Source organism: Aulonocara sp. 'chitande type north' Nkhata Bay, linkage group LG22, assembly GCF_057382095.1.
Source record: "Aulonocara sp. 'chitande type north' Nkhata Bay isolate Kocher_YH1m ecotype deep benthic linkage group LG22, A_spYH_male_GT1.1, whole genome shotgun sequence".
Classification (NCBI taxonomy): Eukaryota; Metazoa; Chordata; class Actinopteri; order Cichliformes; family Cichlidae; genus Aulonocara; species Aulonocara sp. 'chitande type north' Nkhata Bay.
The window spans coordinates 29,678,858-29,694,519 of record NC_141364.1 but is presented as its reverse complement, the minus strand read 5'-3'; the positions used below and the strand labels follow the sequence as shown (position 1 = coordinate 29,694,519).

The 15,662-nt window shown below is 39.9% G+C and overlaps 1 protein-coding gene across 3 annotated transcripts in view; it reads right to left on the bottom strand.

Moving 5' to 3' along the window:
* col22a1 (collagen, type XXII, alpha 1) overlaps positions 1-12,075 on the bottom strand; it is a 69,665-nt gene extending 57,590 nt beyond the window's left edge. For all 3 annotated transcript variants that reach the window (XM_086280174.1, XM_086280172.1, XM_086280173.1), the window contains exons 1-5: positions 11,743-12,075; positions 11,398-11,492; positions 7,282-7,430; positions 6,622-7,188; positions 826-906 (exon numbers count right to left, since the gene is read on the bottom strand). In XM_086280174.1, coding sequence (XP_086136300.1) covers positions 826-906; positions 6,622-7,188; positions 7,282-7,372 — 739 coding nt within the window. In that variant the 5' untranslated portion in view covers positions 7,373-7,430; positions 11,398-11,492; positions 11,743-12,075. The remainder of the gene's footprint in view (positions 1-825; positions 907-6,621; positions 7,189-7,281; positions 7,431-11,397; positions 11,493-11,742) is intronic.
* Between the last annotated feature and the right edge of the window lie 3,587 nt (positions 12,076-15,662).

The window sequence follows — 15,662 nt, the reverse complement described above, 5'->3', positions numbered from 1 at the left end:
ACTGTGATGGATGTGGGTGGGAGACACAGACAGGAACTGAGATTTCCCAGAACACACTGTTATAACTGGTGGGTAAATGGTTTTCAAGACCTCAGAGAAGAACCTTTAACACAGCAGCGTGGAATGTGTGGAATAAAAACATCTAATGATGGAGCGCTACATGCTAGTGAAACAGCAGCTTCACTGCTAATCTTAAAAAGAGCAGCGCCTTGTCTTGACTCTTGTTTGTGACTTCCATAGCCTGGATTTCAATAGTGAAGCTGCAATAACAAACACTGAGTGTACTGAGAGGTCACGTCTTTCTACAGATAAAGTGGTGGCGCCTCAAGTGGTCATCTAAAAGGTTTGAGTTTGATGCAGATGAAATGGATAAACTCTTCAGAACTGTTATCTCCCAGAAAAGGATGGTGACCTCGCTTCAGATAAAGCTGAGGAGTCTATCCTAGATAGAAAAGTAAGTTCAAGTATCTTGGAGCAAGAGATCAACGCACCAGCAGGTCAACCATACTGGTAAAGAGAGCCGAACCATGAGGTGAAGCTCTGAATTGGCCCACTGTCAAATTTGATTTTGAAAAAGACGAGTGTTTTGTTTTCACAAGTATATTTAGAGAGCTGCCAGCAGCCTCCTGGTCATGAATTAAACCACTTCACTTTATATTCTCATGGAAAGAGAGAGAAACTGTGTGTGAGAACAAACTCTTAGCATGCAATAAATGTTTTTGGAAAATGTAGGAAATGCTTTCAGAAATAAAGACCTGACCTTGTGGTTGACACGTATTGCAAGTGCTGCATGTTGCTGTTAGGAAAGCAGCAGTTTGCACATACCTGGAACCTCTTCAAGACCATAACTGGTGCTGCCGGGCTTAAACCGATCAGGTTGAACCTTCATATTTGGACACAGCACATCTGAGGAGAAAGCAAAAATAATTCAGTTAGACACGCTCGTGCTCTTATTGGACCATGGGGAGAAAGATATGGTAACCCTGTATCTTCCTGTTCAAAATCGAATCACATGTTACTGTTTTATTAGAAGAAGCAATCAGCGGGAAACGTTCTGAGGGGTCAGACGTGAGAGATGTGAAGTGGCATATTGTTAAAGGAAGCAGTCGGATCATTGAAAGACATCTGCGATGAGGGGAGCACCAGCGCAGACAGTTCTGCCGTTTGATATTTGGGGATGGGAAGCGTGTGGATGGCCGAGTGACGACTGAGATGGCTTTTATAGTAGGTGGGGTGACAGTGTTATATTTCCACACACGCGCAGCTCAGTGATGACAGCAAGAAAGGCAAACCCTTCAGGTTGGCAGGAGAGACATTTTCTGTGTCAGGATGCCAGCTTCTGTGAAGGGTGCTGTCTAGTTCCATATATGTAAACGTTTGCTTAATGTGACCGGCAGTTTCTGAGGATCTCTTCACTCCTGGTTAATCCATGGATACAGATAACCCTCATTCATATTGATTTTGCTGGTTCGCGTGAGTTTACGTTTGTTTTTCATTTGTTTGTTTTTTACTAAACTGTGTCATAAAGCACACGCACTAATAATCACATGTGAGCGTGCTGACACACTAAAGAAATGTGAACACGGCAAGCTTTATCCCAGCCAAATGTTAATATGTCAACAAGGCTTCACTGCCTTCCCATAAACGCTGGGTGGAGGACATAATGACACACCTCAAAATAGAACAACTCAGGTACAGAATTCAGGGCTCACTTAAGTTCATGAAGAGCTGGTGGCTATTTCTTATTGTGCTGGAATAACGTCTGTTAACTTAATGTTGATTTGTTTTATCATTTTAATTGTTGATTTTTTATTTCTCATTGTACTATAGTGTATGCAGCTGGATGTCTGGCTATTCACAGAACATACGAATACTCAAAAAACAAAAAGAATCAGTGCAAATATTCAAATACAGTCCTGTGCAAAAGTCTCACTCCACCATCATTTATTCTTTATATTTTTATTCCAAGAACTTTTAAAGCTGTCTTGAGCCATAGTTTCTGGAGGACTTTGAAAGTTTTCCATCATACATCGGTTGCTTTATTACTAATTTTCATTTTTAGTCCAGTCTTTGAGTCTTTTTTTATCGTTTTCAAAGGAGTTTGTTTGTTTGCTTTTTGTTAATTAAGCCAACTAACCCTCACCTATGAATCATTCAAACATTAAAGTAGTGCTGTGTCTAGACAAAAAAAGCCAAATGTGACACAGTTTAACAAGCATAAAATACTACTTTCACACCATTAATGTGATTCCCAAAGAGCTATTTGATGGAAATTTTAGCATTACACTGATAGTGTAATGCTAAAAGAATTTAACAATACCAGTGATGGAGGCCTCTTTATGTGGATTGTACGAGCATTTCTTAACATCACTGACTAGGATCAAGGCTAAGCATGATAAGGGGGAACCATGAAACATTTTAAAAGTAGACAGAGGGTGTGTCAACAGCACCAGTGATAGTGCATATGCTTGCTAGCATGCTAGCAGTGCACTTATAATTGAAGACTAACCATATATTGCATATGTGTTGTGGTAGCTCTTAGGCTTTATGCATTAAACGATTGTTTACAGGCAAATGTTCACAAAATGCAGTTGTTAGTGTGACCATCATTGCAAAACATTGTAAACATTATATACCACACAAGTGGGTACATAGAATCTGTTAACAGAAATATCACGCTCATTTTAAACTGACATTAGCATTTGGCTCAAAATAATGCAATGCTATGCATTGTACCGCCTCAGAGCTGCTAGCATAGTTGTAAACTTAGACATGCAGACTTGCCTTTTTATGGTGGTTCTTTTGCTCTAAGTGCCATGATAAACTTTCCACTCTGTTGATTGCTGAAATTAAACCGCATTTTTATCAAGACAAATCTGTATCCTCCACTCTTTGAAACTCACCCTGATGGGCTCCCTTGTGTTAACTTTCAGTCAACAGCAGCAGATCCAAATCATGTTACCCTTTGGAATCACTATATCATGAAACCTGTTATTATGTCATTGATTTGTCTAACCCTGAATGCTATCCTGAATATACAGTGGGGCAAAAAAGTATTTAGTCAGCCACCGATTGTGCAAGTTCCCCCACTTAAAATGATGACAGAGGTCAGTAATTTGCACCAGAGGTACACTTCAACTGTGAGAGACAGAATGTGAAAAAAAAATCCATGAATTCACATGGTAGGATTTGTAAAGAATTTATTCGTAAATCAGGGTGGAAAATAAGTATTTGGTCACCTCAAACAAGGAAAATCTCTGGCTCTCACAGACCTGTAACGTCTTCTGTAAGAAGTTTTTCTGTCCCCCACTCGTTACCTGTATGAATGGCACCTGTTTGAACTCATCATCTGTATAAAAGACACCTGTCCACAGCCTCAAACAGTCAGACTCCAAACTCCGCCATGGCCAAGACCAAAGAGCTTTCGAAGGACACCAGGAAAAGTATTGTAGACCTGCACCAGACTGGGAAGAGTGAATCTACAATAGGCAAGCAGCTTGGTGTGAAAAAATCAACTGTGGGAGCAATCATCAGAAAATGGAAGACATACAAGACCACTGATAATCTCCCTCGATCTGGGGCTCCACGCAAGATCTCATCCCGTGGGGTCAAAATGATCATGAGAACGGTGAGCAAAGATCCCAGAACCACACGGGGGGACCTGGTGAATGACCTGCAGAGAGCTGGGACCAAAGTAACAAAGGTCACCATCAGTAACACACTACAACGGCAGGGAATCAAATCCCGCAGTGCCAGATGTGTTCCGCTGCTGAAGCCAGTGCATGTCCAGGCCCGTCTGAAGTTTGCCAGAGAGCACATGGATGATACAGCAGAGGATTGGGAGAATGTCATGTGGTCAGATGAAACCAAAGTAGAACTTTTTGGTATAAACTCAACTCGTCGTGTTTGGAGGAAGAAGAATACTGAGTTGCATCCCAAGAACACCATACCTACTGTGAAGCATGGGGGTGGAAACATCATGCTATGGGGCTGTTTTTCTGTCAAGGGGACAGGACGACTGATCCGTGTTAAGGACAGAATGAATGGGGCCATGTATCGTGAGATTTTGAGCCAAAACCTCCTTCCATCAGTGAGAACTTTGAAGATGAAACGAGGCTGGGTCTTCCAACATGACAATGATCCAAAACACACCGCCCGGGCAACAAAGGAGTGGCTCCGTAAGAAGCATTTGAAAGTCCTGGAGTGGCCTAGCCAGTCTCCAGACCTCAACCCCATAGAAAATCTGTGGCGGGAGTTGAAAGTCCGTGTTGCTCGGCGACAGCCCCAAAACATCACTGCTCTCGAGAAGATCTGCATGGAGGAATGGGCCAAAATACCAGCTACTGTGTGTGCAAACCTAGTAAAGACCTATAGTAAACGTTTGACCTCTGTTATTGCCAACAAAGGTTATGTTACAAAGTATTGAGTTGTATTTTTGTTATTGACCAAATACTTATTTTCCACCCTGATTTACGAATAAATTCTTTACAAATCCTACCATGTGGATTCATGGATTTTTTCTTCACATTCTGTCTCTCACAGTTGAAGTGTACCTCTGGTGCAAATTACTGACCTCTGTCATCATTTTAAGTGGGGGAACTTGCACAATCGGTGGCTGACTAAATACTTTTTTGCCCCACTGTATTATCTGACAAGTGAGACACTCCAAATTCCCTATTATTTGCTAAAAATCCAATTTGTTTTCCAATTCACAGCTGTAAAAATCTTCACTGCAGAAAGGCTTTTAACCTGTAGCACTGATTATGAGCGCCTGTCAGCTCTTGAATACTTTATCATGCCCCAAGTAGTAGAATTATTTCAGTTTCTTGTGCATTGTTTTTAATTTGGGCTTGACATTTTTCATTGGGAGCAAAGCTGGAGGAGACTGTTTTTTGCTTGTGTCTGCTTGTGCCTTAATTTAAAAAACAAAATTTTTAGACGTTAGATAGGACCTTTGGCTTATACTGTTCATAAAGCCAAATTCAGCCAAAAATGACCATTCTATAAAATATATATAAGCACATCACTCATTTTTTTTAAAGACAGTGATGACACTTGAGCATGCTAAATACTTGAGCTACCCTCAGATTTGTGGCCCTAAGGCTATAATTTGGCTGTGAGTTAAAGTGGAAGCAGTGTAAAACTTGCCTTTGGGAATGAATCTCTGATACAGAAGTATCATCAAAAATGTATGCATTGCATGTGGCATCTGTTTTCAGCCATAAACTGGTAAATTATTCATTTTTGCTATTAGCTGTGTTTCCTGTCACTATTATAGCTTGTGAATTTTTAAACACCATCTGGGTGCCCCTTGTCTGTTATGTGGAGAACGGGCATGTAAGGTCAAATATGCAATCTTAGGGTTTTTGTGTTCTTAGGTGAGGCCACACATGCTCTGTCGAATCAGTGTAGCACAGAATAAATAGTGTCCATTTTTAAAACTATAGATTAAAAGGTGAAAACATCTAACATGGACATTTGAGCCACTGTAGCTGACCCACTTGAAACATTCGAGCTATAATTTTCTTGGTGAAAATAACTCACATCGCTCAGGCAGCCAGTTTTGCTGACCACTGATGTACTTGGAGGCTCACCCGTGGTGATTTTAGAGATTATAGAAAGAAAACACTGAAACTTTTTTTACCTGACTGAATTTAGCCTTTGGCTTGCTGAAGTTGATAAAGTATGGTTTAAAAATACAATCTTATCGGGTGCCTTGTTCAAAACCTATGAGTCAAGAGTCAGAGGTTACTGGCTTTAAGACAAAACTACAAGCTGCCTTTAAAGCACAAGGGGTATGTAACTTTGTAACATGATACCCCCTCAAAAAAGAATGAAGGCATTTTAGTCTTACTCATCACATTCTTGACAGGAATCACTGCTTTTGCCTGACAAGTTAGCACCAGGTTAAAATAAAAGTTGAGGGTTTGTCATTGCTCATCCTTAAGCAAACCATGTAATCATGTCATTTCCATTTTAGTATTTCTTGTTCGTGGTTAAGACTCATGGCATCCCTTTCTTTCCAGTCTGGCTAATTTTAGGCAGGAATTTTAAGCGTTGGCGCGGGAAGCATCCATCATCCCCATAAAAATGCTAGCAAACGGATGGGTCCCTGCTTCGCTACAAAGCTAAAAAAGTTGTTAAGATAGAATATTATAAGTCTATTTTAACTGATTAAGTTAGCAGTGTAAACTGTTTTGTGTCCATGTTGAAACATTTTCTCAACACACCAGTGGAGAAAGCATTGAGGTTAACACTAAGACAAGCTTTTTTACTGCTAAATGCCTCTGCAGTATAGCAGCAGTCGAAAAGGCAGCTGTACCACAGATATGTCTTGGTCGGGAAACTGTCATTTATGAGCTAATTTTTGCAACAGCTTCATATTCAGTCACAAGAAGTCGGGATAGCTCAGTGTGCATGTGCATCTCTGTGTGGTCGGGGTGGGGTTTTGTGGTTAGGGTCTTTCCTCTTTTCACAGTGGTTAAAAGGTTAAAATAAGAGTCAGTTTGATGAAGTGCATATTGCAACTGAGGCAGGCTGTTCAAAGTATAACTTCAAAAAGAAGCCATGCGGCATGCAGTGTGAGTGTTTTGTTGGCAGTGGTCCCGATGGCTGACTTACTCTCACACAGCCTCCTCCTCAGCCTGTCCCTGATCTTGTCAATGGCATTGAAGTCTGTAACGTGGAAAACATGGGCATTCTTTGGCTCCGCTGCAATCTCTTCCAGCTCCTCCTTCAGAGCCTCCCCTATGCCCACAGCAAACATCCTGATGTCCGCTTTGGCAGCTTTCTTGGACGGCTCCAAAACATAATCCTGGCTTCGGCCATCTGTGAGAAGAATGGCTACCTTCTGAATGCCTCTGGCGACCGGCCTCGCTCCATTCTGCACTGTGAAGATGTTGCTGGTTGTGTAGTTGATAGCATCCCCAGTCATTGTATTTCCCCCCAGGTAGCGTATGTTGCTTGCAGCTCGCTTCACATCTTCCAGGGTCTTGTGTTGCCCTAGGTTGAACTCAGTGGTTGGTCTGTCACTGTAGCGAACCACGGCTACTCTTGTCTTGTCAGGTGCTACATCAAAAGACTCCACCAGGTTAGACACCCATTGCCTAATCTTCTCAAAGTTCTCCTTTCCAACACTGGATGAGGTATCCAGGATAAAAGCCAAGTCATAGTGGACGTTTTTACAACCTAGAGAAGGCAGATGCAGCAAGGATTTTAACACATACAGTAAATGTTCTAAGGCTGCTATTACAACAGAAATTCTAATCCTAATGGTCTTACCTGCTCTTTGTGCTTCCACCTTCTCACTGGAAAGAGTCAAGGCCAGGATGACCAAGACCAGGGTGATCCTAAATCCCAGTCTTAATTCCATCTCAGCCTTGGCTTCAGTCTGTTTTGTTTAGCTTATTATAATCATCAAGTTGTTCAGTCTGTGGAGAGATAAATAAAATCATAATTCAGTTCAATTCTATTCAATTTAATTAAAAATATTTATATATTTCTATTTATTGCATTTATATTTATATTGCATCTTGCCTATTTGAGAAGTGTTTGAATTGATCTGTGAAATGTATAGTTTCTGAAAAGTGGCCAATTGACACTAGCTGAAAAAAACAAAATCTACCCTAACTCCAGATGGGTCAGGTAGAAATCCCTCTGAACGCTAGACCTATGCAATCAAAAAATGGGATTTACCGTATTTTTCGGGCCGTAAGGCGCACCAGATTATAAAGCGCATTAAGTAAAACAAAGCAGTCAGATAAGTCAACTTGCTTCCTCCACTTCCGTACCATTGATTCATTGATGTTGAATTCTATCACAGCTGCTCTATCCCCATGTTGTTGCAGTATGTTAACAATTAACCTCATATTGTGGATGGATTATCTCAATTGTTCTCCTGACTGAATCTTGGCCATGCAATTGCATTTGTCCCTAACAATCGGGAACTCTCACGTTAACCTTTATCGAGTGGAGAAAAGTTAGCGTTCATGCTCCAGCTTCACTGTGTTTGTTATGTTAACATAGCTGTGTCGCTAGCGATCACGTACCACATTATTATATACCAGCTAGCCTAACTTCAGTAACCCTACAGACATCACTGCTGTTTAGTTTTCTGTCTTCATTTATGTTGGAAGTGATAGCAGAGCTGTACATTTTAATTTTTTCACAAATCTCTCAGTCAGAACATGCTATATCCTGTTTAGGTGGAAACTAGCAAGCTAACTTCCGGCTAACTTCTAACTCCGTCAGAATTTGATATATTATGTTTTAATGGATGCCTGGATGTTAAACCTTTTGTTACACCTGGTAAAGCAGCAACATTGACCATTTTATTAAAGATGATTTGACTTTGTGACTTGAAGCAGACGGAGTTTTGGAATAGTCCGCGAGGCTCCTGACTACAGTAGCCGTAATGCTGCGACAATCCATCAAGCGGTGTGGCTTTTTATCTTCGCAAAGTCATATTAAAACATTTTTTAACAGATTTTTGAGTGCCACGTACCTCATAAAATCGGTTTGAGGTCAGTAAGCACAACCAGAATTCAAGGCGCACCGGATTATAAGGCGCACTATTGATTTTTGAGAAAATTAAAGGATTTTAAGTGCGCCTTAAAGTGTGGAAAATACGGTATTTTCTTTACAAACAAGTCTTTACAATCATTTAACAAAGAAGGCAATTGTTAGCGTTCCAATAGCTACAATTTAAACTGCATTAGACACCTTATATGTGTCAAAGAAAAAGAAAAATCTCATCTCCACTATGGTCCAGTATTTTACTGTCTCCGCTTTGGTATGAAAGCTGGAAGGAAATGTCGTTCATTCTTAGGACATGATAATTGAAACCTAAGACTAAAATACACACTTTTTTGTTTTATAGCAGCAGTGAATACTTCATCCAGAGAAAAACTGGACTTGGTAAAGAGTGTTGGAATTTGCTGCATATATATCAACTCCAACCACATAAGGACAACGTCAGGTCTGTGATGTTTTCTGATGATAAACTGCAAAAGTTAACCAAAGTAATTTCTTACTCTTTAAAACATGCATTTAAACACACATCTAACTGCTAGAGTGCCATTTTTACAGGTTTGATCATGTTGTAGAAGACATCAGTCTGCCTCTGTTTGAATCATTTTTATGCTGTTGTCTCTGGGTGGCACTGAGAGGAGCCTGTCTTTTAAACAAAATACTATTCTTGATCTTATTTTACACAAGTGGTTGTGTTGCCTGCTATTAAGATTGATGTGTGGCTGACTGTAGCCATAACACAGGCTCATCCTGATCTCATTGCAGGGGGTTTGTGGGGGAAGTTGAGGAAAGTCTGAGTAATGCACAGCTTGGAAAGCAATAATATAAACCATCTTTTACTGTTGGGATATTTTCACTCAATTGTGCTTTTAATGTATGTTTTCCAGAAAGAAAAAGATACATTTTTGGTGGTGGATAGTAACTTTTAACTTCCAGAAATAAAGCAGTGCTGTGTAGTTTTCCTATAACGGAAGGAGCAGGTAATTCACCTTTTACATTCCTAACAGTCATTAGAAAACTTGATATTGATATATATATATTTTTAAAAAGAAGCTTAAAACACATTATTTTAGAAGGTTTAAAGTGTTGGCAACAAATAAACATCTCTGGGGTTGAAAAGTTCAGCCAAAATGTCAAACACTTTAGTTGATCCATCAGGTAGCCATCAGTGAGTCAACATAGAGTCCCATGTTGAAATGCCCAACTTCAGTGAAGAAATTAACATGTTTGGTTCAAACAAAAAACAAACAAAAAAAAAACCATCATCTTTTGGGCATTTTGGATAGTTTGTCCCTTCATAAAAACTACAGAGGTTGTTGAACTGAACCAAACCTCTGGCTGCTTGTGATGATTTTGCATCACAAATCCAAGAAATAACTTCAGTTTATGTGGGTAAATATCAGTTTGTTACTGTACGTAGCACTGATTAACAGGTATCTGCATCTATGTGTTGCATCTGTACATGCCCTAAAATGCATGCAACTTATCAGTCCAGTCACATCTCTGAATAAAATAATTTGTTACGCAAAAAAAAAAAACTCAGTTAAAATGGTAATGTTGAGGCTTCAAGATGCACGCAAACAGTGGCTATGCCCACTCTGTGGTGGGTGCTGGACTTCACTGAGCACATTAAAACATTAGGATTGCTTATGTTATAAGGTAGACCTTAGTCACATACTGCCACTCAGTGATAGTTTCAAAAAAGTGTGATGCAAACTGGAAACAAAGACTATTCGGCTGCTAAATAAAAGTTGTTTCTTACAAATGAAATTTTACTTTGAAGGCAAACATTCTCTGTAGCCAGGTTGTGTAAGACTTGTCACAGTTTCACAAGTATTTGCAGACAGGTCAGCATTTTCTATACAAACTACAGTGATCCTAGCAATCTGCCAGCAGCCAACGAACTTGCAATGAGGTTTTCGGTTCAACCTTGTATAAATCTTTTGAACCAGTTTCACTTAGTGATGCCAAGCACCTTCCTGCAGCCACTCATCAACTGCTAGGGAATACACTTTTTTCCTAGTGACCAGGCGATCACCAACTGATCTGGCCTTGGCAACTTTCATGAAGGAATGAATGGGAGGAAAGTTAACCGTAATATCCTTCGAGCAGGTAGGTAAATTTTGTATCATCTAAATAAAGCTAGGCTATCTGTTTCCAGTTGTTATGCTAGGCAGAGCTAGTCACCTCCAAGCTGTCAATCTGTTGATTCAGTTCTTGGCATGAAAACCTGACAACCGGTGTTGTCCAAAATGTCAAGCTAATCATTTACTCGGATTAGCTAGACTTTTTAGGACTATAGTGGAGAATGAAGTATAATGAAAGAGCATTAAGTAAACGTAACTACAGCAAATGTAAGAATATATTATTTTAAATTACAAAATGATCTAAACAGAAAGTCAGGAAATATTGTGGTGGGACTCGACAGCCTGTTGACTGTGCTTTAGCTTCTATGTAGTCTGTGACATAGAAAGTTCACTGTGGGTTGTACAAACTTCTTTAGCGTATGGTATTGCCCTTATCTGATTCTCCACTGGGCTATTTCTGCTACTTGGTTTCAATGTTGCTATTAATGAATAAAACAGGCACTTTAGCTAAATTACTGTAATTGGTCCAATTAGTGTGCATTTAACATCTAAGAAATTCAGCCCAAAGAGCAATGAAAAAAAACTACAAAAAATCTCAGCTGCTCAGCTGAATGACATTTAGTTTCAAGCTCCTAATCGTCATTACTCTGTATGTCAAACAGATTATAATTTATCGTTCTTTCATCACTTATTATATAAAACGTGGAGCTGAATTAATCTGCAGTTTTACGTAGCTACAGTATCTGACGTGAAGCTAAAAACAGGATATCAACATCCCAACCTGGGACCAGATTCCTTACAAACAGCACGTCTGTATCACCAGGCCTGTTTCCACTTCGTCTCTTGATGGTTGACCTGGGACTGCAGTGTAGATGTCTATAACAGAAGCACCACGTTTATCATTCCCGCAATGCAAAAAACAGAGAAAGGCCTTTTTTTTTATGTGCAACCAAAGGAGAGGAGGGGGAAAAAGTATGTTTTCTGATAGCAGATCTGAGCAACACATAAACACAAAAAAAGCCAATAATTCAGAACTGCTAAAGAATAAAAAAGCATTTCAGAGGCGTTTTAAGGAAGCAGAATACGCAGTAATACATGGAAGACTTCATGACTTTTTTCCCCTTACCTGGCCTGTCACTCAGTCAGTGTCGCTGGAGGTGTCTCTCTTTCTGTCTTTGCCTCCAGCGCTCACACCCTGAATCAGCACTGGGAAAGCATCATTATCACTTGATAATAATCCAAACTGTCACCCCTGCAGGCATCAGAACTCACGAAGGGATTATAATATAATCCAGGGAGACAATCCAGTGCAGAGTGTTGTTAAAAAGTGAGGTGAGCTTCAGCAACCTTGTGGATGAGTGGACAAGGTGGGAGGGAACTGCAAAGGGGGAAAGTGTAGGGTTTCACTTGGGGACGAGGCAGCTTCTACTGTTCTTGACTGGGCTGTGCTCTCACATAAAAAAGGCAAAGAGGCACAGCCAATTATAGAGCCAACTTTATGGATATTTTTGTCCTTTTTTTCCTCTCTGCCTCTCTCTCTCTCTCTGTCCTCCGTAGCTGCACCCATCTGAGGTGTTGCCCTTAAAGTAGAGGCATGGCTTCTTGGCAACCACCTCAACTGTCCAGCCGTTGCCACTGTTATAGCCACAACGGAGCCGCCCTGGGGCTGGCGGTGGGCTGGGCCTTATTGGCTTCTACCAGCAACACACTTTTAGAAAAAGGCTGTATTTAAGTTGGGGAAATGATTACAGAACACTTGTGCTTTCAGCTTTGTGTTGAATGGCTGTCCTTGCACTGGCTTATAGTAAAGCTCTGTGATCTATATGTTATGCTGTTTTTCTTGGTTTACACTCATGTCAGACCGCACACATTTCATTTAATATACATTTTTATCATATGAAATATATACTTGTATCCAAATTGATATGTCTCCTTGACTTTATGGTTTCTCATGTTTTTTTCTCCCAATTTAATGTTTTTAATGTTTTTTTTTTCTTTCCTTGGGATGTTTTAGTGCTTCCTTTTTGTGACATCCTTTCCTCAGATAGGATGAAAGATTTATTCATGTTTGAATCAGCAGAAGAAAATGGATGGATAATTGGATGGATGGGCTGTGTATAAAAGTACAGTGCAGGTGTGGGCAATTCATTTCCCCAAGGGGCCACATCAGAAATCAGGACCGCTAAGCTGAAATCAATTCTACTCAACATTAATTTTATCTCTTTATAAACTGTTACTGGTAAGAGTAGATGTTGCAATTAAGGAATGAGAAGACAAAATATTTGTGGTAAAAATGCCAACATTCTATCATATTACAGCAACATTCGCAAAAGCAGTTCTGAATAAAATGTGTATGCTTTCACAAACTTTCAAAGACTTTCAACTTTATTCAACTTGGTATTGCATTTTCACTTGAAGTTACTTCATCTTTAGTTCTTGTTCCTTCTTTAGTGAGAAAAGGTTAATCTGTGCTTGAACAAATGGATTAACGTCAATGATTGAGGTGAAAATTCAAAAGACAGTACAGCAACAGCAAGGTCTGCCTTCCATTCTGTATCTGAAAGCTCTTTGCCTTTCTTCTCACAAAACATTTAAGTCACTTCACTGAAGTCAGAGGTAAAGCCATGTGCTTAATTTGTGGAGAGCACATTGCAAAGTTTTAGAAAGGTTATGGACCTGACAACAGAAATCTGTGAGTTGTGTGTGAAGAAAGGCAAAGAGCTTTCAGATACAGAATGGAAGGCAGATCCAGCATTTGCTATACTGTCTTTTAAAATTTCACCTCAGTCAAAGTTGTACATTACAATACATTAACAAATGTATTAAACCACTTGACATAAAAACAAGAAAACACAAAGATTTTCAGAAATCTGTCGAGACTTCTTTAAAACTGAACATTATACTGTTATTTATCAGGCCAATCACATAAGTTGAAGTTTGTACACCCAAATTTGAGCCAGCACTAGTACACTTCTCTGAGAAGCCTCAAATTAATTGAGCACAGCATACAACCACTAAAAGTAACTTTGTAACATATGGAACTAGTATATAATTTTAAAAAATCTGTTTCTTTCTGTTCAAATGATACATTTGAAAATGTAGATATCAGCAATATTTCTATTTTAGCTTTATTAAATTCCTTTTGATTAAAGAGTTTTTACATGTAGTGTTGGATTAACCTTTACAGAAACATAAAAAATGTTTTTGGTAGTTACCAGTTTTGTTCATTTAGGTCAGTCTAATGAATGTGTTAAGCGCTCAATAACTATTTAACTCGTCATTTCTTATCAGTCTTATACGAGCCACTTAGCGACAATCAAACAGCCGGAAGTGGCCCGGGCAGTACAGCATCCAGAACTCGTCTCCAACCACCCAAAGCTCCCAAAAGTCACCAGATCATGTACAAATGAGAAGGTTGATGGTTCGATCTCTGGCTGCTCTAGTTTGCATGATAATGTATCATCGGACAAGATACCGAATTGCTCCTGATGCATTCATCAGAATCAGAATCAGAATACTTTATTGATCCCTGGGGGAAATTATTTTTTGTTACAGTGCTCCATTTTAAACCATTCATTAGGAAAAGTGCATCTGTGAAAGAGGCATGTTGAATAAAGTGATTTCACTGCTCAAATAGAGTACTATATAAGAACCAGTCCACTTACCTCTCTCTGTTGGCATACCTGTCAATCAAAATGTCCACCACTACTACCATGACTTTAAGTCTCACCAGTATAGGAATGGAAGAATTACAACAACAAAATCACTCAGTACACTTGTTATGAAGCAGAAAACTCCTTAAGTTGGACATGCTGACATGGCCATTTGAAGGGATTGACTCACTTTTGGAGCCTGCCTCGAGAGGACTATGAAAGAACTACAGTTTTGTTTTTTTGTTGTTTTGTTTTTTTCATTTATCATTGGTTTCATTTTTTCAGCCCTAGAGGCTGCCACTTGGACCAAACACATTTTTTTTTACCAACCATCCAATCCCATTTGATAGATAACTGTGCCTGTGCTCTGATTTGACAGACCGGTGATTCAGTGTGGGCTCCAGGCACTTGTAGAGTTATTGCTGCTGGGCCATGAGCCTTTAAATACATAAAAAGTTTCCTTCTCGTTTTTTTTTTTAAAATATGAAATCACATCAACTATTCTGAAGTTTTAGAAAGGCTTTGATTTACAGTAGTAGAAGACTGCTGTGATTCACATTTCTCTGTACAGTGATGTCTTTATCATGCGTGGTCATGCTCCTCGACAGTGACCACACAACACTGTGGTCATGCCACACGTCATGTTTCGTGCAGTTGTCTCCACATGCTTTTACGCCACCTTAGAATACAGCCAAATCTTGTGCGGCGCAGTCAAGGCACCTTAATGCTCCAAAGTCAGTATTTGAATGTCATGGACAACAACATTAGCCATTCCACTGAGCCCTATTTACAGTGTCTTTGTAGCTGAGGCAAGTGAGCACAGGCCGGGCTATGTATAGGCTCAGTGTGAAGTGGATGAAGTAGGCTGACGATTCAGGGCAGATGCACACGATGAGTGATGGTGTCAGTCTGAGAAACCGTCTGTCGCCTTGTGTGAGAGGGCTAAAGAGTTGACCAGCATGTTTGGTGAGTGAGAGGCTGAAGGCATCATGTAGTGTTGGAGAAAGCCATCTGTCATGCAACCGACAGCCAGGCTTACTGATACAGGCTTACTCTCACAATGTGCTTCCAGTTTTTGTCTGAGAGTTAGTGGTCGAGCAGACAATCTTTAAGAATGAATTTCTCACATATTTTACCATTTTATCTTAGTGAAAGTATCATGTTCATTTGGCCTATTCAATTCAATTTTATTTATATAGCGCCAAATCACAACAAAAGTCGCCTCAAGGCGCTTCATAGATACAGAGAAAAACCCAACAATCATATGACCCCCTATGAGCAAGCACTTTGGCGACAGTGGGAAGGAAAAACTCCCTTTTAACAGGAAGAAACCTCCGGCAGAACCAGGCTCAGGGAGGGGCGGGGCCATCTGCTGCGACCGGTTGGGGTGAGA